The 27675-nt window shown below is 42.5% G+C and overlaps 1 protein-coding gene across 6 annotated transcripts in view; it reads left to right on the forward strand.

Moving 5' to 3' along the window:
* The first annotated feature begins 494 nt into the window (after positions 1-494).
* Positions 495-27675, forward strand: part of FKBP1B (FKBP prolyl isomerase 1B) — a 51707-nt gene continuing 24526 nt past the window's right edge. The window contains exons 1-3 of one of the 6 annotated variants that reach the window (XM_055713896.1): positions 502-560; positions 1784-1892; positions 7157-7204. Coding sequence is in view for 2 of the 6 variants with exons in the window: in XM_055713892.1 (XP_055569867.1) it covers positions 4281-4401; positions 7157-7204 (169 nt within the window). In the remaining 4 variants the exon portion in view is untranslated. Of the gene's footprint in view, positions 871-1783; positions 1893-4061; positions 4402-7156; positions 7205-27675 lie in introns of those variants that run through there. The other 5 variants (XM_055713895.1, XM_055713898.1, XM_055713897.1 and 2 more) reach the window with 5 other exon arrangements.

Here is a 27675-nt window from a genome sequence, read left to right on the forward strand (position 1 = left end):
TCTGGAAGTGAGCTCCATTAGTTAAGTCCTGGTGTTGCAGAATTTTTGCCTCCATTCTGGAGCATAAGCTGCCAATTTCATGGTTCTAACAGCTGCTGGTGTGTATCCTGATGAGCTGGAGCTCTTCCCTGTGCTTACCTGAGGCGACCTTACCTAGTCCTGTACAAGTCTTTGAAGATCAGGAAGAAGACCTTCATAATGACTCACATGTAAGTGCTGTGATAGAGAATAAGTGAATATCTGAGTTGCGAAGAGCCCAGTGAGCCAGAAGAGAATGCCAGGGAGAAGTGGCCGCTTTCAAGTCAGTTTTAGCACTACTGAAAAATTCTGGCTGCAGTTTTGCACTCATAGCTACAGCTGCAAGAGGAAACTATGGATACAGAAGTGGATGAGGAAGATGAGGATTCAGAATAATTGTTTCAGGAGGAAGCTTTATTCTGTTTGGGGGCATTTGGAACTAATATCAGTTGTTAGGATGCAACTGTGCTTGCAGACGTGTGGTAACCAGCAGTGGTGAGAAGTGAGACAGGCTTCTTATGACAGTTTCATTGAGATTTTTGGTATGTTTTGATCTATTTATCAAAGAGCCATCACTGCAGGTATGCTCTCAGAATTGCTCTGGGCACCTGCTTTGAGGGAAGTCACTGATTCTGGCCTGACTCTGGTTGTTGTTTTATTTGTTGGTTGTTTTTTTTTTTTATCAAAGCTAGTTGATGCACAGGAACATTTGCAGTGACATGACCTGCTGAGCTGTGCAGGCTGGTGTTTATTTTGGTTGGTTCTTTTCTGGTGTGGTGCTGGTTTTGCATGTCCTGTACACTTTTGAATGAAAACTACTTGACCGTGCATGTTGGTTCAGTGAGTGGAAAGGTCAGTATTTGTAATGCATTTTTAGTTTGCTTTCGTTATTTGTTCATAGAATGGTGGCTGGATTTCAAAGTAATACTGAGTCCTTCATGGATGCTGGTGAGGGAAATGTGTATTGTCTGGGTTTTTTTGTGGCCTCCATGAATTTATAAGTTTGCAGAATTTGTGCTTTCCATTTATGGGCAATTTAGTGCTTTGGCCTTCCAGGGGAGTTCTTCGTGTGCATATGGATTCTATTACACATGATTTGTAGATCCTTTATAGTTTTTAAAAACAGTGAAGAATAGGATTTCACAATAAAGGAACTATGAACTAAATTAAAACACCCTAAAAACTGGAAAACTGTTTGTCTTCCTAGAAGTGGAAATGCATAAATAGTTTGTAAACAGTGCAGGCTTTAGGGGTTTTAACTAAAGAAAATGAGATACTTAGCTGCTAAACTTTGAGGTTTGGGGTTTCTGCAATAACTCATAATGACTGTGATCAACTCTTTGTGACCACTGAGGAATCTTAGACATTGGAGTCATGTGGTTCCATCATAACGTTTGGGAACAAGGGTTCAGAGACCCTCCAGCTTTTCCAGGCTGCTGGTTTTGTTGCCAGGATAGAAAGACGTGCTGTGGGAAGGTCTTGTGGTAAACTGCTGTTCAGAAAGGTGAGCTCTACAGAGCCTTGGAAGCTGAGAATAATGGACTTTATTCTTGATACAAGTATGCTGGATCCCAAAGCGGAAAGAGGTGGATGTTGTACAATAGCTTTCAAGGAGTGTTCTTTAAAACACTAATCTCCTGGTCTGCTTTGATAATTTGGTTTTAGCAATTTCCTTGGTCGTGGACTTTCCCTCTTAGCCCCTTTGTCTTTTTTGCCTCTCCTCCAATTCTCTGCCAATCCTAAACAGCTTTCCCTTGCATTTCAGAGGCTTTCCTGAAGATAGAGGACATTCCTTGTTTCAGTCTTCTCTTCCAAGACCTTTGTATGCTGTGTAGTTGTTAACAACAGTGTCTTTGAGGACCTCAGTGTCTCTGGTGAGTACTACAAGGTGAAAAGTAACAACATTGATTGTTATTCAATGTCTGTGGTGACAAAAATTTTTAAAAATATTCACCCGCCAATTTTAAGATACTCTCTACAGATCCTTTTTTCTATCTTGGAATTTGGTCTCACATTTCTTTCCATGTGCTTGGGAATACAAGTGTAGAGGATCTAATTAGCTTATGCCTGAAAGAAACTCTATGTCTGCATATAGGGACCCAGCATGGGCAAGAGGCCGTGGGATGGGATGCTTATAAATAGAGCAGGTTTAGACCTAGGTCAATGCTTGGTCCCTCCTAATCCCACCTTGCGGCTTGTGCAGTTTGCTGTTGGTGGGTTTCACTTTTTTATTATGGTTGTAAGTCTGCCTGAGAATGCCGGGATCTGTGTTTAAGGCCTGTTATTTGTGATGATGCTTGGAGCAGATGTTCTGTGGTCCCTTCTGAACTATATCTATTATGCAGTTGAGTCCAATCTCCTTCTGTCACTAGACATGACTTGGGAACACCTTTTCTTCCACCATCATGGAAAGATGTGTAGCCCTGATAAAACGAAGCGTGTACTTGTAAAGGCTAAAGGGAACACAGCAAAGTATAAATGTTTTTTATTCATCAGAGTTATGCTTTCTGAAGTTCCAGTTGTCTGAGAGGACATAGACATCTGCCTGGAGCCTGGATGAAAGCAGCCCTTTCTTGTAAAGTCAAGGGCTCTACTAGGACACTGTGTACCTAGAATTTCACTTTATAACTCCCCTTATATGCTCAGCATTTGCCTTGTTGCTCTGTAATGCCTCTGAGGCACATCTGGGATCAGCAATGTTCGTGTGTTCTTAATACCTCTGTGCCACTTACCTCCTACCTGCCATTTTCCTATTTCTCAAATGCATCTTTCTACTGATCAGAAATCAAATGACGTTCTGAGATTGACACTGAAAAAAATCCCTTTTCAGACTTTGCACTGTTGCAGATATGTTCTGATGAACTGAAGTAAGTGCCTGCTTACTCTATATATGCTACATACAAATATAGAAGTCACTGGGGTGGAAGGCAGGCTAAAGGAAGCCCTGTCCAGTCCTTAGTACCGCTTCTGAACTTGTGTGAACTCATGCTTTTTCCTCACTTGCCTCCTTTTGGGAAGCTGCATCCAGCCAGCCCCAGTAATTTTGGAGTGGCTGACTCACAATAAAACATACATACAATAAATCATGCAAGTGAACAGTCAGTCTGATCAGAATAGTGTGAAAAGCAGCAAGGAGGAGGTCAGTTATAGTTCAGGGTGTAGATGCAAGGGCCACATGATCACAGTTACAAAACGACACAGTGTTTCTGCAGTTCAGTCATCCTGACAGCTGCCTTGTATAGATGCTTTTTTCCTGAATGGAATCTAGTTTGTAACAGATAAAAATCCTGAAAAAGCAATGTCAGAGAGTGCAGGCTGGAATTAGATGGATACAGACAGCTCTTTCAGTTGGAAAACTGATGACATTGAGGTTCCATTTCATATTTTTTAACCCAGAACACACAGAACTGTAAACAGAACTATTCCTTTAGAGTCAGTGGGAACTACGACATTCACGAGCACAGTAGGTTTATGGGGAAATAGGATTTTTCCTCTCTTTAGGGCACACTCGTCAGAAGTAGTTGTAGCTCTAGCACAGGCTTTTGCATCTCTAGTCTCACATCATGGGAGCACCAGAGCAATACATACATGGATTTTCTTATTTCAGACACGGGTTAGGGCAGGAAGTTAGCAATTCTGTTGTGCACTGACAACTCGGGGTACCTCACACTGGCCTGCTGGAGACCTGCCGCTGCTGCAGCCCCCTCCAGCAGCGGGTACACAGGCGGCTCCGGCCGGTGCGGACGCTCCTGCCTGCGTGGCCGGTTGCAAGCGGGGGTGGCTGCCCCCCGCGCTCGGTGCAGCCCCGTCCCGCAGCCTGCACGGTGTCAGGAGCGCGCTGCGCGGCTCCCCGCCTGCCCGCCGTGCCTGCGCCCGGCAGCGAGCTCGGAGCGCCGCACCGCTACTCCCAGCTCCCGCAGGCGCCCCAAGCCCTCCCGCCGCTCAGACCGCGCGGCGGGCACGGTCGGACGCCGGGGGTCTGTGTGGGGGGTGAGACAAGACCCCCGGGGAAGCGCTCTGCCGGGCACCCACCGCGCGGGGAGTCGGCGGGAGCCCCCGGTAAAGCCAACCCTGCCCGGGGGAGGGCAGCAGCACCCCCCGCACGGCACGGGGTGGGGGGGCCTCGCCGCGGCAGCCCCCGGGCGCTCCGGGCGGGGGCGGGCGGCCCCCTCCCCTCCCCGGCCTCCCCGCCCCTGCCCCGCATTGGCTGCGGGCGGCTGACGGGCAGCCGGGGAGGCCCCTGACAGCCGGCCGCGGAGGGCATGCCTGCACTGGGGGTCCGGCCGCGCCGGGGAGCGGGGCCGTGCCGAGCCGAGCCGAGCGAGCCCAGCCCAGCCCGTGCCACCATGGGGGTCGAGATCGAGACCATCTCTCCGGGAGACGGTACGGGACCGGGGAGGGGAGCAGCCCTGCGGTACAGGGGCGGGGGCGCCCGGCTCCGACCGGCGGACCCGACCCGGTGGGTGCCAGCCGGGGCGCCCAGACCGGAGGGAGCCGCCGTCCCCGCCGGCGGGCTGAGGACGGAGCGCGGGGCCCCGGTGCGGGCAGACGGCGGGGTGGCAGGAGGGAAGGCACGGCCGCCCCCACGCCCCCCACGCCTCGGGCACGCACCCCTGATGCGGGAGGGGGCAGCGGAGCCAGGCAGCCGCCCGGCGTCCCGGCGGCGGGGGAAGCCGGTGGCTCCCCGGGCGGCAGCGCCGCAGCTCCCGGCCGCTGGGGCGGCGAGGGGGCCGGAGATTTTCTCTGGCATTCGCCGACAGCTGCGCGGCCGCGGGGCGGACGGGGGGCAGCGGCGGGGCTGGGCAGGGGGCGCGGGGGTGCGGGGGGCAGCGGCGGGGCCGGTCGCGGCCCCCGGCCGCAAACTTTACCCGGTGCCTAGCCCAGCCGCGCCGGGGGCCACCGGCCATTTGCGGGAGCATCCCTCCCGGCGGGGCAGCCTGCCTCCTCCCGTGCGCACGTGTGGTGCTGAGGGCCGAGGTGCAGCCCGGGTGACGGTGCCCTCTGCTTGGCGCAAGCTGGCCTTTCCAATGCCGATTTGGTGGTGGTTTGCTCTTCTGGGGCATTGTAATAGCATTTCGTAAGGTTTGGGGTTGGTTTCCTTTTCAAGAGGACGTAATTTCTAACATACGGCCATACGTATCTTTATAATAGGCCAGATTCATCCGTGGCTGGTACATAACCGTAAATAATTTGTTCAAGCCGATCTCAGCTTAACTTTCTTGGCCCGGTGTCTTTTCTTTCTTTGTGTATGCTTTTAAATTGGCTTCTCCCTCTGTGCTGTTTAGCTCTGGGGATCAAATTCTTGTCTTGGTTGCACAGATGTAAAAGCAGAATACTTAACGTGGGTATAAGTAATGTTGCAGGGCTGAGAGCAGAAAGAAGGGTGGAACTTAATCTCGCAATAGTACTTTCTAGCTATTAAATATATCAAGGCTGTCTTTGTAAGCAATATGCTATTCCAAATAAGGTTATATGGATTAGTTCTCTTGGTTGCAAGTCTTAATCAAAATCAGCTGACTTTAAACACTGTCTTAAAACCACAGCTAGTCAGCGGTCTTGAGAATCTCTGCTTTTAATTCAGCTTTGATGTGAATTTGCGTAGCTCCGTTGCCTTTGCTGGTGTTAGACTCACACAGCAGATTATGTGTCGGTAAGGTCTGATACTCCTTTTCTCAGATCTCCGTGTAATAGTAACTCATTTGAATAACAACTGTTTTACCGAGGGTAGGATTCATCTCACCTAAGTCTTCTCTGGTTAGGTGGTGAGTCTAAAGCAGTCTTCTAGGGTTTTTTTTCTGCAGTCATCTCCAGAGAATAATCCATTTTGCCTTTCTCTGGATAGGCTGGGTTTCTCTCAATGCCCTGCTAATTCTCCACTGTCAACAGAAGCAGCCCAGGAGACTGCCGTATGATCATTGCCTGTGTTTTAGATAGCTAGAGTTAAATGAGATGAATCCCATGACTGTACAGCAGTGCCCTAACTGGGTACCTACTTGTACTGCATTTTGTGCAACCCACAGCTGGAGATATTCCAGCCAGCCAAGCTGATGAACCAGGCTGCTTAGATGACACTTGGGAGCACCATCTTCTCGATTTCATGTTATAAATCTTGGTTCATTGTATTAGCCTGCCTTCCTGCCATTTTACTGCTCATGGTGGTCTTGGCATATAAGCCCCAAGTATACAGCTTGTGTGTTACTTGTTTTATACCCTGCAATGCACCCTGTAATGCATAGCTTGTTATCATGTTAATTCAGACTAAAAGAGGCCAGAAAGCCAAGTAAGATAGGAGCCTGCTTTTCTACCTGAACCCCCAGTTTCTAGCTTTCTGTTAAGGGTGTTCCTTAATGATCGATCTCATTCATATTTTTAAGTTCTTCTGAGCCTTGGCCCTCCCTCAACCAACATAACCTTGATTTTTCAAGTAATCTGCTTTAATACACCTTTGGCACCTAATTGAGCCTGGAAAAATCTTTCCCTAGTTTTTAGTGCCTTTGGCAGCACAGGTAAAATGGAAATGGTAGTTTCATTTTCCAGTGGCAAGAAAATAATATAAGCTCTTTTCTCCTTTCAGTATGAAAATTTTAGGAGGAGTTACCGGGTTCTTACAACAACTCAGTGTATCACTGCTTTAGTGTTGCCCAATGCTGTAAAATTAAACTGCTTTTGTATGTGAATTTTTTTTTTTAAACTCTTCCCTGCTAATTAAAGTAGCCCTTGTTAGAGCTGTCTTGAGTGAAAGGCATTAGAACTGTGAATACAAATGGACTTTTTCATAATGTCAGCCTAAGGTTTTATTTGAAAAATTACAGCAAAAAAATTCCAAGAATTTTAAGGTGATAATCAGTGAAGCATTGACAGTCTTTTTGCACTTACAGAATGTAAATGCATATATAATGCACACATGTATAGGGAAACTTATGTAAGGAAAATATTATTTGGTCTAAGAGCTGAATAGGAGCCAAGCTGGGATCTTCTATCCTAAATGATACCCATTCCTGTCTTACATATTAGTAATTTGATAACACATAGTCAATACGAATCTCAGTCTAGCATTTTTTCTTTTAAAAGATAAAACTGCCTAGCCACACAGGTCAATCAGAGAAAATGAAAGAACAACCTTTTATACTTTTAACAGGACGGACATTTCCAAAGAAGGGTCAGACATGTGTGGTGCACTACACAGGTAAGGCATGTTTTGAATGTTCTCTCAGTCCTGACTGCCTTGCATTGAAGAGTGATTTCCCATTTCAAATGTGTTTGGTGTATTTTTTGCTTTGTTCTGTCACTCATAATCCATTTGATTATGTTCTGATGGGTTTTCTGAATATTTCACTTCTAGCTGAGCAGTTCAGGCTACAGTACCTAGAGGTGCCTGCTAACAGATTTGCCACTATACTAGCTAATGAAATCGAGCATGAAACTGAAAATACTGGGCTCAAATTTTTCTAGCCTCTGATCTTGATATAGACAATTGATCATTGTATATATCTTAAAAGCATGTGTCTATGTATTGGCAGTAAAATTCATTCCAGATTGAAGAGATCAATACAAGGTCTATTTAACACCTGCTTTATGGACTTGTATGAATCTTAAGTGACGAGTTGGTTAATGGAGCTGTTTATGCTGCATCTTTGTGCAGAGGGGAAAATGTCCTTTAAATCGGTTTGTGACGCTGTGTTTTGTATATAGTCATGTAAATTGTCAAAAGGATGCAAAGACCTCTGCAGTCTGAGTCCCCAGCTGGGAAGTTCACATCAAAAACTGCCATTTTATGGGTTGGTTTTTTTTCCTTAAGAAGGCAAAACATAGGTGATCAGGGTATTGACAGCTACTGATCTGGGCCTGGATCTGTGAGGTAGTGTTTTTCCTCTAGTGTTCAGTATTACAGGAAAGTTCTCACTGGTAGCTGTTCCCCTCTAGCACTTTTGCACTTGCTTCTGTAGCTTACAGCTGGAGCGAGGTGGGAGCATTTTCCAGTAAAATTAACTAATGAGGTAAACCTATTTGTGTTTTCAAGAAGCTTTTTGATACAGTTTCAATAGTATCACTCTTCAGAACTGTGAATTAGTCCGCTGGCTTAGGATATAGGATGTTTGGGTTTAAACTTTCTGTGTTTGTATATTCAGTGTTTTGATCTGATGAAGATTGCTAGTTTGAATTAGAAGCAGTAAAACACATGCGTCTCCCATGCCAGTCTCAGCTCTTACATACATTCTTCTGTAACTTGGACCTGAAAATAGATGTTTTGAAACTATTTTTGTGAAGATGCTGAAAGATATGTTTCTGTTCCGGTCCAAATTTCATAAGTTTTTGTGAGATAAGATTGTCACCTCCCACCCCCAACTAGTTCAAGATAAATTTAAACGTCAGAACTGAAACAGGCAAAAAACAATTTGAGGCCAGTGGCTCCCACCAAGTGCAATTTTGCTGGATAACTTCAGAGTGAGTGTGAATGGTAAATGTGGAAACATAACAAGATGCTGCATATTCTTATTGCTATTGGATACCATCTTAGATGAGGCTATCATAAGCTGGCTTTGACATGAAAGACTTTATGAAAACTCATTAAATCAATCTCCAGCATAAACTGTGCTTCCTCCATGTATCTTGCTATTTGTGCTACGCAGCCTCTCTAGCTCCCAGATCAGAGCAGATACTAGGAAAAGCTCGTCATCTTAAGTTCCAGTGCTGTTGCAATGTCCAAGCAGTCTTTGGTGGTAATATTTTTAAGGGGAGCCCCATGGCTGGTGGATAAAGTGTTTTCTTCCAGTGGTCTGTAAAGCATATGGGAAAGATGACATACGAATGTCAAGTTTTAATTTAGAAGTATTTTATCTGAATGCAATGTAACTTCTTTTTATCCTGGTGTGATTCTGGATATGTTCGGGATTAATCTTTAAATTATCTGTCTTATTTCTAGGATCTTATTAGGCCTTACTGTGCTTAATGCTTATTCTCACCACACTCCTGTGAGTCCTGCTTTAGGAAGTGGATAACTAAGTTACAGAGGCATCTGCAGAGATAGCCAGAATATCTCTCCTGTCCCCTGAAATGGGAGTTAGGAAAAATTAGGACCTGTAGGTGCAAGGAAATGATCCAGAAATCCTGCTTTCCAGAGCTGCCTTATATTGGGTGCATGTAAAGTTCGCAGGTTGTCTCTGTGTTCAGCCTACATGTCACTCTGGAGCTGGGCACAGGTACCTGCAGGGAGGTGTTGTAGCCTGGGAAGTGAGGGAACCATGCACTGGCTAGATTCCACCAAGATCTAGAGGTCACTTGGATCCCCAGAAAAGTCTAACCTCACTGGAGTGCTCCAAGCACTGCTCTGAATCCAGCATCAAGCACAGCAGACAGCCACTTGCTGTCAAAACCACGGCCTGTGGGAACTCACTTTATGTATAACAACAGAACAGTTGTTTCAGCCGTGGCAAACAATGTTCAGTTGCCTTTTCCAACAGAAGAGGGTCATAGCTCTATTTGCCGCATCCCTAACTGCAACCATTATGTTCTTGGAGAGGAGAAAGCTGCAATTTCCCACTCCAGTTTAGCCTGGGACATTCTGCAGTGAAGAATGCAAGAACCATGGGCAAGAAAAGGAGCAGTCAAGAGGGTGAGTAATTGGTTCAGGCACTTCTGCAGGAGTACTGACGGAGTTGTATCCAGTCCCCTGTCTTCAGGGATTATTTCTGTACTTTTTTAAAAAAAAACCAACCAATTATTTTTCCATATAGTGGTGCCTAGTCTTGACAGCTTGGTAGGCCACGTAACTTCTTGCTGTGGCCTTTCCTCCCTCATACTGATGCACGCACTATGTGGCGATACAGGTCCTTAGCACAAACATGGTTGGTTCTGTGGTTCCCTGAAGGGCTAGATTTTTTGTGCGCACGTAGAAAAAAACATTGCCTGTCCACTAATTATTCATGTCATGAGAGTTTCCAGCTGGGAGGAGGAGGAGAGTAGAAGGGGCTTGCTTCTGCTAGAGCAACTTAACAATTTTTTAAGAAGACTCAAACGAAGAGTGGGCTGTGGGCTCTATTTTGTCTTATTTCCCTGTCTTGCCTTCCATCTCAAAGAGTCTCATAGATGTGCATTTACCATGTGTTGGGGAGTGATGGCGGAGAGCATGCACAGGAGGGGACTGCTGGCACTACAGGAGTAAAAGGCCTGTAGCTTGCTTCTGAAGCATCTTTGGGAAGAAGTTTTTTAGGAGCAAGCTCTCTGCATGAGTTGTCCTAGCAGTCCATGCAGAAAAAGTCCAGAGAAGACCAAAGGCTGGTATCCTAGATATTTGACAGAACTTCAGAGTCCTGTCTGCTCATCCTCCAGGGTCTTCTGATTCATGCATCCCCAAAGTAGGGATTCAGCAGGGTAGTTTCTAGTCTGACGACCCCACATGTTCTGGAGAAGTGGGAAGTGAGAACTGGAATCTCCTCAAGATGAAGGAGAACTGTGATCAAGTTTTACACTTCTGTTGTCAGCGATCCAGCTATTAGGCTGTTATATGTGGCAGCTTTGCCTCCTCCTTCCCTCCTTGTTCGACTAGAGATGCATAATCTCAGGAGTAGACTTTGTGGTCTGATTCCCAAATGCATTGTGATGCCTTTAATGGACAGACCTGAGTTCCAGTGGCAGCAGGGATTAAGGTGCAACCTCACTGGGGAACAGTTTAGAAGGAACCTCTTAGATGAAGCAGATATTTTTCTTTTTTGTTGTTTTGGTTTGTGTTGTTGGTTGTTGGGTTTTTTTCCCAAAGAGTCGTTCTTGGCTGCTTTACAATTAGAGCAGGATTTTTGGATTATCCTTCAGAAGCATGTAACTGCCCTTTCTGACTACATAAGACGACTTAGTGCCTAACTTTGGTACTGTAAATCACCTGCTAAATTTTCAGGTTTACACAGCCTAAGTATACAAATACATGCTCCAGATTGTTGTAGATTAGATAGGAGAACTGTGATAGAACATGAAACCAAGCCCCGATCTTAGTGTATGATGGAATAATGTGGTCAGATTCCCGTATGTTTTATAATTGTTAAGAAGTATAAAAATGCAATAATTTCTTCTTATCATCCAGCATCTATGTTTTGTCTCGAAAGTTACCTGACGCTATATTGAAGTAATGGGATTGATAGATAAGGTACTGTGTTGGCACCAAAATGCATTTCCAGCAGCAATGGTTTATGTCATGTTTTTGTCAGAAATTTCATTGAGCAGGCTTCTGAAAGCCTTTGGCAATCTGCTTACTCCTTCTGTTTTCCATCTGTGAAATGATAGTTGTACTTTGCCTCATGTAGACTGCAAGCAGTTTGAGATATGAACTGCCTCTCTTTGTGACTAACATAATGGTGTCCTAATCTTGATGAGTCTTCAGGTTACATTGTAGTACTGATAGTAATACAAGTAAACAAATTACAGTGTCATTAGTCCTGAGTGTATCAACAGAATTGAGGCATTTTCTGCAGTTTTGTTTGCTGTGATTTAAATTTGTTGACTCTGGCAATGGGAATTACCAGTGCAGAATTTTCAAAGATTTATGAAGGTGAAACAAAACAAGACTCAGTTAGAAATGCCCCTAAACAAAACCTTTGATGAGGTTGTGAATGCTCTGTCTAGAGACTGTGGGGTAAAACCTGCACTCTGGGAAGCTGAATACCATTCCTGGTCCTCCTGCTTGATGATGGTGTGCCCTCAAACAAGCTTTGCATATATTGGTCCCAAATCTGCTCTTAACAATGAAAGGGCAGCTTTTTTTCCAAGTTATTCAGAGCTGACATTCTCTTGTGCTGTCCCATGTAGCTTGTGGCTGAGCTGAATTCTTAACCTCTTCATCTTTCTCCTTGTCCACTTGTAAATCTGTGGTAATAATACAATTACCCTTTTTGAGGAACTGATGATGTTCAGTATTTGTAGTGTGCTGGAACAGACTTGCTTGAGTAAGGCTGTGAAGGCACATTAAATCATTAAACTGAACTTCTATTGGAGAAGATTTTCCATAGACCTTTTTAGATTAGGGCAATGACCACAAAATTGCATCACATACATTTTGAATGGAATGGAATAGACTAGAATATTTCAGTTTCATGGGACCTACAAGGATCATCTAGTCCAACTGTCTGACCAGTTCAGGGCTGACCAAAAGTTAAAGTATGTTGTTCAGGGCATTTTCCAAATTCCTCTTAAACACGAACAGGCTTAAGGCATTGACCACATCTCTAGGAAGCCTGTTCCAGTGTTAGACCACCTTCTTGGTAAAGAAATGCTTCCTAATGTCCAGTTTAAACCTCAGCTGACACACCTTTGAACCATTCCCATGTGTTCTGTTGCTGGATCCCAGGGAGAAGAGACCAGCACCTCCCTCTCCACTTCAATATTTCAGTACTGGAAAGTTGATTGATTTTTTTAAATGCTTAAAATCAATTTTCCCATTGACATAAGTTAATATTACTCCACTTATTTGAGCTGAGCTGTACAAATTCATTCTGTTTTAGGAAGCAGACCTTTATTTAAAGCAGAACAAATGATTAATTGTCCTTTTCCTAGTGATCTGAGGACAAACTCGTATAATCTCCTTTTCCCAAATATTACCAAAATTACTTTATATTGTTTCTTTAGCTTTGGCAGTGGTGTAGTGTTGAGAGTTATGGTTGTATCTGTGTAGTTGAAAGCCTCTTTTCTTTTTTTTTTTCCCCACCTTTTTTTGTTCTAGCAAAATCATACTGCGTAGATGCAGGTTAATAGTAATTTATAGAATATGCTTGATTTATCATGATTTCAAAAAGCATTTTCCATTTAACACAATACAAATATAATGCAATTCCCTTGAAATAACTCTTGCCAAAAGAGAACAGATCTGCCTATTTTTCTTGGATCAAAATCAACCCAGTCTTAAGTGTACGTAGTAAAAGCCAGAAATTTCTCTGTACTGACATGCTCTCAAAAAGACTAATGTAAATTCAGAGTAACTTTGTGGACTGTCATATATTTGTTTATAAGCCTCATTATCTGCATGACTAGATGTGCCAGGTTAAGTACAGGACTATGTTATTTCTCTGGTCCTACTTTCGGAAACATCTATAGCACTTCAGTCTTCAGTGGGAGCTGTGCATGTGTATCTGAGAGGAAAATTGAACTAACTAAGGAATTTAATCAAAATTCTTTGTCTCCAGGAAGCTGTCTAGCTGCATTTGGAAGAGGATAGTGAACACTGTAATTAGAGTTATCATTAATAAGAATTGTATTGTAACAGACATTATAATTGAGTCTTGAATTATAGCCAGCTAAATCTTGCTTAGCTAGAAAGAGCTTAATTGTTTTATTGAGCATGTTCCCAAGATATATTATACTAGGAGAGCGTGATGTCTGTCCATCTTTTGGGGCCTGCCAATTTTCTGCATTTTTTTACTCAAAGTAGCTTCTTCAAATTGCCCTGGTTTGAAAGGCTGAAAGCCCTTTCCTTCTGCAGAGGTCTTGGTGGCAGCTAAGCACTTACAAGCATCCTTTTTCTTTGGGGAATCATAACTGAAAAAAGTAGCTTTAGTCCTCAATGAAGAATGTGGTCTTTTGCTTCCCCTCAGAAATGATTTGCAAGTCTTAAAACTCTCTTGATAAAAGGAATAAGATTCTCATCTTTGCTTATTTAGTATAGATGGATTACCTCTGGAAATATTTAAGTGCTGTCTTCAGCCTGATAGTGATCAGAGTCCAGAAGCAAAAGTTCGAGAAGAAGAGATTTCTCCTACACATTTTGCTATCAGCTTAGTGACTGATTTCAGGTATACTACTTGTTCTTTCATTTTTAAAATTTGACAGAAAAGGGGGCTGTGCCTCTCAAAATTAAATTAATTTTTGCAAGTACCGTGAGACTCACTGTAAGAAGAGGCTATTGACATGAAAAAATGATTTGATGAATAAAAAAGGTTCAGAGATTTGTAAGAAAAAATGTAGCAGTTTCAGCAGCTGAATTGGTGAGTTTAAACTGAACATACTTGATTGTTGCCTGATGGAAAAAGATCAGTGTAATAGACTGTAACTGCAGGTTTCCTGGTTGCTCCTCCTTTGCACTGAATGCTGCGTTGCTATGTGCTGTGCCCATCAGTTTCACTGAAATAACTTGTGGTATTAGGTAAGTGTGGGTAAATGAAACAGAAAAGGAGCTCGAAATTATCCAGAAGCATTCTTACCGACAACCTTCGCTGAGAAGCAATGGTTTGACTAAGAATTGGAAGTGTCTCCCTGTAAAGGTGGTCCCCATGGCATTGAGGTGTTATCTGGACATCTGCTGATATGCTTTGTGCAAAGAGGGGGAAGAATTCAGGATTGCCTGTAAACACCATCTTACATTCATTCAGGAAAAAGACAGGATGAGTTTCTTTCTTACAGAGTAAAGATTATAAAGAGATTTCTTTAAGATAGCATGCACAGGCACTTTCTCCCCTGACAGAGACCTCTCTGTCAGCATGAAATTTGGTGACTGCTAGCTTCAATTTCGGAGCACCTACTAACCTGCAGGATTTCCTTTCACAGAGGGATTGTAGCATCATGCTCCCTTCCTATTGTGCATAGAAATGAAACTGCTAGCAAATAATTAAACCTCCTACTCTTACTTCACAAAAGCCTTGAAGAACTGGGTTTCAAGGTATTAAAAAAAAGTTCACAAAGCAGATTATATAAAGTACCAGAGAACTAGCAGCCTCTCTTCATCCAGTTTTTAAAAGCCCAGAACTGATCCAAAACAGTGCCATCTTTTAGAAAATTAGATTGCTGTCTTCAAACAAAATATTTTTGCTGGGTCCTCTTTGCATTTACTTTCAATGATCCCAGCGTGCCACTTTGCCTATTTACAGCTGATACGTATATTTAAGGACTAGGACCTGAAAGGTTTGCATCAATTTTTGATCATTAGAATTCCAGGTCCTCACAAGAACGGCATCGTTTTCTAATAATGTATGCCTCCAAAAATCAAAGAATGGCTGAAACAATCATGCAATGAATAGTGTTTGTTACGGTAACATGTAAAAATGGTTATTACATCAGCTAAATGAGAAGCTCTTATCAGCTGGCGCCAGTGATAGGCTTGTCTCTCTTTATTGACAAAATAGAACTGACATCACCATCTTTACCTAATTAAGAAGTCTTAAATTGAGAGCTTAGTTACCTCAGGCTACCTAAATAGTCAGCCTTTGGATACACCTCTCTATTGATAAAGCAGAGCTTAGAACAGTTCTTAAGTCAGGCAACTCAGCTAGGCAGTGTTTGTGGAAGGGGTAATATTTTCTTGATTAGACAGCATGCGGTGTCATCTCTCCACGGTGGATGCATGGCAGCCACATTTCAGGTGTATTACCCAAGCAGTTGCTGTGGGGCCAGAGATCTCTGCAGGCTTATGATCTTCAGAGCTCAGTGGGTTGGTAGAGTGCTGCAGTGATGTGTGTGGGAGATCCCTGGGGAGGACCATTGCCAAGGAGCTCATACAGTGCCTGTCTTTTGGCACTGGTAAGCAATTGAATGGGCGGCCTCAGAGGAGACGTGTACTGCTGCGGGAAACAGCAATTCAGCATTGGCATGAGTTCTGCTGAGTCCTGCTGAACCAGTGCCAAGGGGCTGCTAGAGGCCTTTATATTGAAAGCGACATCTCTTAATTGAGATATATTATTTAGCTTTAGTTACTCAAGGGCATTGTACATCTTACTTAATTTATTTTTTTTTTCCACAAGACTGCTGGTTGCAGAAGATCACTCATGGCTGGGGATCTTAAATGTTGTAGCCATGGTGTCATCAGTGGATCTTTGTAGATAAGGCAGTGGCAGATCCATGCAGTCAGGCCGTGTAGCCTTGTATCTCCCTTCCAGCATCCTGAGGTTTGTAAAACTCAGCATTACAGGAGTGGTTGTGAGGCACATGTGATTTGTAACTCTCCCTCTGTATCTGCTTACGATATCCCAAGTCTGGTTTCCCCTTCCAGATCTTTTCCATTTAATCCTGCATAGTTACTGGTTCTTAGTTGTAAGAGCTTCCCTTTGCACATTAATGATGCAACTACTGTGATTTAGCAGGTTAGTCTTTTATTCTGTTTTCAGTGATAAATTGAAGTCTTGGTTTGGTATGGGTGATTTCCTCCTGGACACAGGAAAAGACCTAACACCTGATTAGTTCATTTTCCAATCTAGGATTGCTACAAACAATACACTCTCTGATGCATTGGTTCTGTCTAGTTTTAAACTACCAAAGTGATAATGCTATTTTGCTACTTCCAAAGCCATTGAAGTTGTTTCTGTTGCAACATTAAAAGTAGCAGCTTTCTGTTGGAATTCTTTACCCTGCATTAGAAAACAAAAATAAAACCAAACCACAGAACAAGTGGTTGTTTGGAAATGACACTATAATACTATACAGGGATTGTTGTTATGGGAACTTGTATTTTCGTTCTCTTCTGTGGATGAATTTCTGTTTATGCTGTAAGCAGGAATTGCCAGGAAGACAGGAGGGCCTCATACTTTCTGAGGTGAAATCTAGCCCTATCTAGGGTACATAAAAGAAAACAGATGAGTCACACAGTGGACAAGTTCCTGAAGCATCACCATGATGTGTTGCCATTTCCAGACTGGAATGTACAATTTTCAGCCTGAAGAATTGAAGTAAATTTCCGGTTGTTGTGAAAGCTGTAATTTTGGTGAAAAAGCCTTTCCCACAAATTGTATTGTGGAGGTTGAGGAGCTGAGACTGAAAGTCATAGGCTAGCTGCCAAGTCTGCATCATAGAATCACAGAATGGTTTGGGTTGGAAGGTACTTTTAAAGATCATCTAGTCCAACCTCCCTGCCATGGGCAGGGACACCTTCCACTAGACCAGGCTGCTCAAAGCCCCATCAAAAAATAGGACATCCACAATTTCTCCAGGCAACCTGTTCCAGTGTCTCCCTACCTTCATCATAGAGATTTTTTCCCATATATCTGATCTAAACCTACTTTCTTTCAGTTTAAAACTGTTGTCCCTTGCTTTGTCGCTACAGGCCTTGGTAAAAAGCCTCTCTCCATCTTTCTTATAAGCCTCTTTAAGTATTGAAACTCCTCAATAAGGTCTCCCTAGAGCCATCTCCAGGCTGAACAGCCCCAACTCTCTCAGACTTTCCTCATAAGAGTTCCAGCCCTCTGAGCACTTTCACGACCCCCCCTCTGGACCCACTCCAACAGGCCAATGTCTTTACTGTACTGGGGACCCCAGAGCTAGATGCAATACTCCATCCAGGTGGGGATATTATGAGAGCTGAGTAGAGAGGGAGAATTGCCTCCCTCAACCTGCTGGCCACCCTTACAATTGACTTTCTGGGTTGCAAGTGCACATTGTTGGCTTGCGTCCAATTTTTCATCCACCCTGTTATGGTTTAACCCTGGCCGACAACAAAGCACCACGCAGCTGCTCGCTGTCTCCCTCTCATCGAGAAGGATGGGGAGGAGAATCAAAAAGGAATGTAAGACTCAGGGGTTGAGATAAGAACAATTTGATAGGTAAAGCAAAAGCTGTGCATGCAAGCAAAGCAAGGAATTCATTCACAACTTTCCATCAGTAGGCAGGTGCTCAGCCATCTCCAGGGCAGCAGGGCTCTGTCACATGTAACAGTTACTTGGGAAGACAAACACCATAATGCCAGATGTCCTCCCCTTCTTCTTTCCCCAGTTTATATACTCAGCATGATGTCATATGGTATGGAATACCTCTTTGGCTGGTTCAGGTCACCTAACCTGGCTGTGTCCCCTCCCAATTCCCCGTGCCCCTCCAGCCCTCTCACTGGCAGGGCCCAAGAAACTGAGAAGTCCTTGACTTGGTATAAAGTAACATTGACTTGGTTATCCAGCAACAACTAAAAACATCAGTGTGCCATCAATGTTGTTCTCACATCAGAGCCAAAACACAGCACTGTCCTAGCTACTAAGAGGAAAACTAACTCTATCCCAGCTGAAACCAGGACACACCAGTATCCCCAAGTCCTTCTCCATAGGGCTGCTCTCAATCCATTGATTCCACGGTACGCTGATACTGGGGATTGCCTTGACCCAGGTGTAGGACCTTGCACTTGGCTTTGTTGAACTTCATGAGGTTCACATGGGCTCACTCCTCAAGCCTGTCAAAGTGCCTCCAGATGACATCCCTTCCCTTAAATGAGTCAGCTGCACCAATCAGCTTGGTGTCATCTGCAGACTGGCTGAGGGTGCACTCCATCCCACTATGTCATTTATAAAGCTATTGAACAGTACTGGTCCCAGTATGGACCCTTGAGGGACACCACTTGTTACTGATCTCCATTTGGATGTTGAGCCATTGACTACATCTCTTTGGATGTGGCCATCTGGATTCAGCAAATTCTTTATCCATCAAATAGTTCCATACCTCTCCAATTTAGGAGCAAGGATTTGTGAGACCATGTCAGAGGCCTTACAGAAGTCAAGATAAATGGCATCAATTGCTCTTCCTTTATCCACCAATGCAGTCGTAGAAGGTCATCAGGTTCATCATATTGGTCTGAGCTGAATGAAGTACTGTATGTTAACTAAAATTTGTGGCAGTATTGAAAGTTGTGAATCTGAATTTTACAGCTCAGGCTCATCTTCAGTTTTAATCTGAATTAGTCTTCCATGGTTTTTGCCATTTTCATTGTAAGGCAAGGTTATTTTTTTTATTATTAGGAGGTTATTCTGTCTGACCCTGCTGTAACCCTTTCTTGTTTTCCTTGCTTGAAAGTTATGCTTCATGATGGCCACCCTACTACACACGTGCAGCCACATTAGATATATCCAACCATAGTTTACAGTACCTCTGCACCTGACCACTATCCACACACACTTAAATTACAGAGTAAATAAAAAAACCTCAGAATTGCATGTAATTGTCTCTCATTCTGAAATTTTTGTTGTCCTTTTTTTCTGAAAGAATTTGGAGTGGTAATCACAAAGACTAACTTTAACCATGGGGGAGAAGTCTTCTTCCATGACATCTGGCATTCATGGAGAAGAGTGATCTTTTTTGCAGTGTCATGCTGAAACACCTGACCTTGGCTTGGGCTTGAGATCATTCTCTGGAAATGTCTCTCCCCCGATCAGAGCAGGAAATGCTCCTCTGTCATTCTGCCTGTGTGACTAGCTCCCCACACCCTCTGTGTCCCGCAGTGGCCAGCTGGCAACAACTCCAGAAAAGCTATGGCTGTGACTGCCCCAGTCTGCAAGGGGAGTTTGGTGAGTGCACAGGCAGCCCCATCAATAGCTTTCATTTTATGCTGTCCTTTGAATTTTCTTCTGCTGTCATTTGCACCTTGTCTTCAGTCAGATAAATAGCAGGGACAGGTTCACAGCTCTTCCTTAGGTCAGTCAGCAGTGCTTCTGTACAGCACAGCTAAGGGCTATCATCTAACATGGGTTCAGCCCATTTTGTCTTGTCCTACTTTTTCCTGGCTGGAACTCAAAAGTCATGACCTTCTATATCTGAATGCGGGGGACTTCCCGAGCCTGTAACTGTAAGAAGATGTATTGAAAAGATATTGGAACAGGATGGAAATGCTTCATGAAAAAATGATCCTTACCTGTGCCATTAAGACTTGTTCTATGTGAAACCATTGATATAGCTCATCTCCTTTTCAACATTTATTCCTATTCCTTTCTGGGAGTATTAGAGTTTTAAATGCTTATGAGTCAAATGCAAATTCAAGGTTGATACAGTCAGGAAAAACTGCTATCATTAATCCCCTGTGGACAAAAAGTTGAATCTGATCAAAGTGGCACATCCTTCATTCATAAATCCCTTTGGAAAGGGAGAAGCATTGTTTACTGCTTTTTAAAAGACAGGGACATTCAGAAGGGAAAGGATTTGTCCAGGGAAAACAGCAAGCCTCTGATAAAGCTGGGGGTGGAAATTCACGTGCTTTTAAGGTCCTTATCTATTATATGTATCCATTATGTTACCAGCCTGTATATTTTTTTATATATATTTATTTATTTAGGCGTTGTCAGCTCTGTGGAATAGCTGTTTCTTTGATCCAGACCTCAGAAGTGTTTAACTTTTGAGAACAAACTATTTAAATCGAGATGAACAGTGGAAAATCACGAAGTATTTTAGTTTTTATTAAGTTTTCTGTCGTTCTCTGACCAGTCCTGATTTGATTGGTTATGTAAGCATTGTAAACAGATTAAGGGCTCAAACCTTCCCTGCTGTAAAGAATAATAGGGGATTTGATTGTAATGATTCACTTTATTTCAATAAGGTAACTAAAGCTTGCAACACATTGATTCACTAAAACTGCAGAGCCATTTCTGAAGGGTTTTCCTAAGGCTTGCTGTCGTAGCGCATTCAAAGTTCCTCTTCAGATGCAAAACTTTCCAAAGCATTTGGGTAAACAATATCAAACAAAGTAGGCTGGACCTGAGAGAGTTGTAGCTATAAATGCAGGCGCCAGAGGTGATGAAGAAATGAGAAATGATTTGCCTTGAAGAAAAAGAACAACGAAATCTTGGCCTGGGATTTTTCCCTGCATGAGCTTGAGAAGAAATGTTTACTGACTGCAAAACTCATCCATAACTGTAATCTTTCTGTAATCATACAACCTGTAATCTTTCTGTTATTCAGTCTTGTCACTATAGGACTGGCCCTTTTATAGAGTACAAAGCATTTAAATGATGACAGCTGTATTAGGCAGTCAGGGACGTGGTTAGCCGTTGTGTTTGTAGGGAGCAGCAAGATAAGAATAGCTCCCAGTCTTCAGTGCTTACCACACTTACTTTAGATTTTGGACACCTCTGTACGTTTTGTGGACAAGTAGCTGTGTTGAAAAAGTGGGGGGTACTAGGGCAATAGTTATCTTAGCTCTTCTTTTTCCCTTGAGAAACTGATGCACAATACAGGCGAAGAGAGTGTCATCTGATAAAAGCCAGACAAATGTGAAGTGTTCTCTGGATTTGATGTCAAGGATCCTGCCATCCGAGAGAAACCGGACATTGTCTGGCAGCACCACGAATGAATGAATGAATGTCCCTAATGTGCCCTTTCACTGCACCTTCCTGTTACTCTCTTGCTCCGTGTAAGACCAGCCTTCTTCTAGTTTTACTTCAGTACAAGTTGTAATAGACTCTTAGAAGAATTTTCTAGTCTGTTTGTTTAATTGTGCAAGTTTCGTTACAGTTTACAGTGTTACTCAACATGCAGCTTTTAAGCATGTTCTAGCAGTACATTAAGTGATCGGACTTTTTTCTGATTGCATCCTCAGAGGATGAAGCAGTGAAGAGTTTTAACACATCCACAAGAACGTGTGAGTGCAGCCTGCATTTGAAAATGTTGCTTGTTCTGCAGCATAACTTGTGCATCGTAGGCACCAAAGGTGCTACAACATGAATAGGTAGAGCTGGAACAGGGATGCAGGAACTTCCTCAGCTATTTCCTTCTGCCTTTGCACCGCTCCATCCTGGGCATAGAAATGTTGCCGTGGCTCCACTGGGCTGAAAATCTGATGTGAATGAAAAACAAGCTGGGGAAGGAGGGAAGAAGTGATTGTGAAGGACAACAGGATGGAAATGCAGGGTGATGGAAAAAGCAGCAGCAGTGCTTGTAATTCAGCACTGCCGCAGGTCCAGAATTTTGCAGTGATACGGGGGACCAAGGCACTAAGGTCGTTGTAGTGAAGAGAGAAGACTTGCCTGTGGGAATGAGGGGGAATATTTATTTCTGTTTCCTTTTCACATTTCTGACCTGTCAGACTTTCCCCATAGTGTACAGTTTGGGGACCCTCCCACAGCATGCTCTCAGTCTCCCTATTGCAATAATGCACTGGGTCAAATTTCTCTTTTTAGCGTGCTTCGTATATTTAATGCTGCTATGGTGGGGACTATTTAGTGGTGCTGTTATTTGTTTATATAAGTGATCTCAGAATAAATTTGTTTGACTTCTTTTCCCCCAAAAAAAGAAGACAAAACCAGTCCTACTTGAATCTCTGGACTAAAGCACATTTCTGGTGCACAGTTGTTTGGTGAGTGGGTGGACAATGATTTTGGGGTTGAGATTATAGTTCACAGTGAGAGCAGTTTACCTTGAATAGGCAGACAAGGTGTTTATACACGGAGGAAGAATTATTGTTATTAATTTGTTTAAAGGAAGTATTGTTGCCCTTCTACTGAGTGATTGCAAATTTCAAGTCTTTATAATTAGCTCCTTATCAGAAAATAAATCAATGTCACTAGCCAAGGTAACTTCTGAATTTGACTTGCATAAACCTGTCACTGAGTAGGATTCATTGGAACTGCATTTGTTCCTGATGAAGGAACAGTAACAATTTGAATGTGAGAAGCCCTACCAGGGTGAAGTATTTAAAGACTCCCACCTTACCTTGAATTAGTGGCAATGCTGCGCAAGATGATCTGCCTACTTTTTTCCCCCCACAAAAGATTCATGGCTCTTGGATTTAAGAGTCAAGAAACTGTTTTGCTGAACCTTTCTTTTACTGCTCCTCATAAAGCAGTGTTTGCTAATTTAGAAATGCTGCTTTTGGCTGAGCTGAGTGAGGATGGAGTTGATGACTGGCCCTACATATAAGAGGGATACTTAGGACCGTTTTATAGTCAGAAGCCACAACTCATGCATGGTCTTCTACCCGCTGTTTGCCGAAGAGCTGAGGAGACAACTTAGAAAAAAATGAAATCAGCATACCCAGTATTTTTAACTGTGGTGTGTATCCTATACAACAGAATATTGTTTTAGTTTAAATACATCAGCATTTATATATTTAAGGTGGATTAGTGTGGATTTTTACAATTTGTTTTCCTGCTCATGGATTTATTTGAGTAAGGCGTCTCTAGTACAGGTGTATATGTGTGTGTGTGTACCCTTGAAGTATAAAGATCTTAGATCAGAATGTTAAAAAATTCAAGTCAAAGTGAGTGGAGATTTCTTAGTATTCAAAACATTTTAAGGTAAATTCCAATTCTTGTTTTTACTCAGTATTGGAGTTCTGAAGTTTATTATATTGTACCTCGCTCAGCCAGTCTTTTTTATCTGTGTTTTTGATCAATAATAGTGGGAAAATTCTGATTTAGGATTGGATAGAATAGAAATAGAATAGGTTATGTCAGTTGAAAGAGACCTGCAGTGATCATCTAGTCCAACTGCCTGACCACTTGAGGGCTGACCAAAAGTTAAAGCATGTTGTTAAGGGCCTTGTCCAAATGCCTTTTAAACACCAACAGGCAATTTTGGGGTTATGGATAGCAAAGTTGTCAAGCTGGCATCTCCAGAAGTAGGTATACAGATGACTGGACAATGCTTCCAGAGGGTCATAAGGATTTCCATCATGATATGCAAGTAATTAAATGATACTTTGAATAAGAAACTAAAAAAGGTACAAAATAAACATGCCAGTGGATATGAAATTGACTTTGTGAGTAGAGGACTTTCCAGGAGGCCTGAAAGTGGACTGGTGTTAGCCCCACTTCTATCAGTGGAGAAAGGTATCAAGGTGATAAAAATTAACAAATATATCCTAAATAAAGGATCTCATCCTATAGGTTATTGACAGAGAGTAATAGGGATCACTATGTAAAATGGTCACAAGTCAATAATGCATTTCAGTTTCTATAAAACCCTTTATGAAGTGGTAGGTGAAAGAACAAAGAATGAAGCCTGTGCTTACAGATAAGAGATCTTTGTCATGCAAAGCAGCGACTTTGAAAATGACTTGAGGAGTGGTGGTTGATTATCAACTGAACACAAGCTCTGGAGCTGCTGTTTAGTCTTTACCCAAAAAGCTGACTGCAATCCGTGAATATAATAAACAGGAGCATGCAGGAAAAGGGAGGAGGTCCAGAGGCCTCACTACTATGGCTGTTTCAAAAACAGTGTGCTGGTTTGTATTTTACAATGCTGGAAAGAGACATGGGGGTGGTAGAAATGCTGGGAAACCTTCCTGAACATAAAATACTTAATTTATTCAGCAGAGGTTAAGGGATGGTTTGCTACTTACATGGGGAACAAAAAATTGATAGGACAACTGAATTGTTCTGTTAGTTCCCCAAGATACATTAAGATAGAGTAGCTGGAAAGCGAAGTTTTACAAGTTCCCCTTAAGATAAGGAATACATTTGAACTGGCAATACTAATTTATAAGTGAACACCAATCAATAATTGCAGTCAGTTCATTGTCCCAAGAAATCTTTAAATCAGCTCTAATTCAAACAGGAATTATTTAGAGAAAATCCTACAGCCTGCATTAAAGTAGGAAGTCAGATGAAGAGATTGCAAGGATCACTTCTGGCATAGAGGTGCATTAATTAAGAGGTTAGTCGTGTATTTTGGAAGCTTTAGTTGCATTCTTGTTCAGTGGTCTTTTCCTCATGTAGATTAGTCGTAGGGGCTTCAGATCTTTCCTAGATTCATAGCTTTTGGGGCTGGGCTGGCAATTAGTCTGGCTTCCCCACATAGCAGCTTTTGAACTTGAACTCATTTGCTTCCTTAGGTTTAATCATGTTGGTTATTTCTCTTCTTTTGCGTTTCATTTTTTGTGTGTCAGTGTCTTTAATATGTTTTCCTATGTAGATAGGGATGACAACTTCAAAATGTTAATTGAAATGTTACCTGCTTTTTCAACTTTTGGGTTTTCTGGTGGTCAAATAAATGCTCTGCCACAGGTGGAATGCACTGACATCAGAGGACAGTCACCATTTTGCAGGAGATGCTCCATATTGTGAAAAATGAGCTGGTACAGAGCTCTGGAACCATTTAGATCCACTTGCATTCTGATTACCAGCTTGCATTGGGCGTCCTTAGAATTGGTCACTTCTCTAAAAAGTAACTGGAGCATATTAAAGGGTGATTAACAAAATGACTAATCAGTTACGGAATGTAGTATCACATTTCACTCAAAGTCATTTTCCATGCTTAGCCAGAGGCCTTAATGATGTTTTTACACCACTTTGGTTGATATGATATTTATTAGAAAGTGCTTATTGTAGATGAAAACCAAAATAGTTGCATTGAAACAGATGGGTATTTGACTTCAATGTATATCTTTGATGTGGGGATTACTGGGCAGAAACCTTTGATCGGTACTGTGCATCTGAGCAGAGAGCTGTGATGGCTTTTTCTGTAAAAATGGGTGAGTATTAGAAAACCCTAGCAAAAGACAAGTAGTATTTACGAGAAGGAAGGCTTTCCATCGTGATCTGCAATGCACAGAAATACTTGCAGCTCAGAAAGATTGACAAGCCAGCACACTGTTCAGGGGAACAAATGCTGTTTGCAAAAACCACCTTGCAGTCTCATTTAATTGACATCCCATGACTTTGTTTTTCTCTTAAAACTTTATTTGACTGAGCATTCTGGAAAACTCTGCCTTATCAATTTAGTACAGGCAAAGCATGTTCCTGCAGCAGGTATTTTCAGGAGCTAATGATGCTGGCCATTCAAAGCCCTGTCCCACCTTTACTCTGCCCTGTTTTGCAGCAGGACTGCCTGACTCTCGTTCTGCTGCATGCTCCCACTCATGGGGTGCGCAGTTGTGCAGTTGTGGATGTCACACGCCATCAGAACTGTATCGTGTTACAGGAAAACCCTATGCTGGCAAACAGGATTCACAATTTGTGCTTTAAGCATACCTCAAGGACATCTGCGTATGGTAAAAATAAAAAATAGCCACACTGGAAAGAACATGGAAAAATTCCCTGGAGAGTGACTGTAAAATAAAATGATCCCATCTAAAAATATGATGCGTACCTAGCACAGACGTTCACCTTGATTTTAAAGTCTAGCTAACACTGGAGGTGGTTTGGGAACAAATCCTGGGGCTACCAGAGGACCTGTGGGTTGACTACACTGAAGGGTGCAGGCAGAGGTGTCTGGGTGCTGTGCAGGCACAGCGGGAGCCTGGGGTTGCCTGCATGGCCTCACACAGCACAGGTGGTGAGCAGCACGGTCTGTGCAGGATGATACTGAGAACCCACCGGTCTTTCCCAGCATAGGCCTGTGTCGTAGACGTTAAAAGAAAAGACAGAGGCATGGGTAGCCTCGCAGCCTATATTTTGGTAAAATACAGCCTTATCCCATAGATGGTTTGGGTATAAGACCTTCTACTTGATTTTATAATAGGTTTGCTTTAAGTAGAAAATGATACCTACTTTGTGTATTTTCTAGACTTGGTGATCAAACCAAATACACAACAAAACCCTTTGTAAAAGACATTAAAGTTACCTTCTCTCTTAATGTCACACAGCAATCTCTGAAATGTAAAGCCACCTGTAGCCCTGATTTTGCTGTGCCACCAGTCATGGTATGAATTTTATTCTTGAAGTTTGTATTCATCATTATTTTCAGTACAATGCAACTGTTCTTTACTTGTGTTACAGTAACCCCTAGAGGTCCCACCGGAGGGTTTCATCATGCTACGCACAGCTGACATAATGAGGTTAATTTTATTGAGTGTAGTTGGTTCTCTGTACCTCAATGTTCATGATTCATCATTTCTTTTGTCAGTAAATAGTGAGATAATGAGATAGCAGGTTGACAAGGGCAGAAATAAACTTAGATTTAAAATGACGGATGTGCCTTGTGAGCAAGTTCAGCCAAGTAGGATCTCCGTCTGTTCTATGGGAATTGCCAGGTCAAAGCTGACTCAGAATTAGTATTTGTGAATACTCCTTCAAAATGGAAGCATGAATAATTACAAATGTCTTAATACACATACTGACTGATATTTTCCACTATATCTTAAAATATCTATGCACCAAACTTGAGAAGAATAATACTTTCAGTATCATCAAATCAGAATTATGGCTGCCTGCTGTGATGCAGTGTGTGTCCTTTATACTAGGTAATAAAAATACGTGTCTTGTACTGTATGGACATGATAAATGTTGTAATGTTCTCACCTGTCGATTTCCTCAATTTTAAGAATTGGGATTTTTCAGGTGATGTTATACATGTTTTCACACAGCACTGCATCTTAGGAAGTTGAAATTTTAAATAAGATGTTTAGGCTTTGAAGTGATGGTAATTGCTGTAACCTTGTGATAGTTACACCTTATGTCCAGGGAAGGCTTAAGAAAATGTTTAGAGTTGACAAGTTTCTAAAATAATCTCATTTGAAATCGAAGGAGTTAGATGCCAGATGCCATTCAAAATGTCCACAGTATGACTAGTGCATCTTTAGGCACCTAATTATCTTCAAATATCTGTGTTTTATGCTGGTTTTTTGCATGCAAAAACTGTGCCGTTTATAGCTAGCATTTTGTTTTCTGGCATGGGTGTGCTGATATGTATGATGTGAGCATTGCAGAAGTATTAAGAAAAACTTGTATCTTCAACCAACATTTTTGTAGGATATAAAATGTAACCAGATATTACATTCTTCTATCCTAGTAGGTGTGACATTTTTAATGTGGTTAATACATACTGCATTTTGTATACATTTGCAGTTAAAAGAAGATAGTGTGTACCGCTGAGTACTTTTTCTGGGGAGTATTACACAGTTCTGGCCCCATTAAATGAAGATTGGTTTACAGTCTTCATTTGCATTTGGCTTGCAATTTTAAGTACTGACTAGTTTATTTAATAAAGATTTTGACTGCCTTCTATTACGTATATCTGTGTGGTTCACCGGCTTAGGAGACGTGGCATGTTCCGCCTCTAGCTTGAGAG

The sequence above is a fragment of the Falco cherrug genome, chromosome 6 (assembly GCF_023634085.1).
Source record: "Falco cherrug isolate bFalChe1 chromosome 6, bFalChe1.pri, whole genome shotgun sequence".
NCBI lineage: Eukaryota > Metazoa > Chordata > Aves > Falconiformes > Falconidae > Falco > Falco cherrug.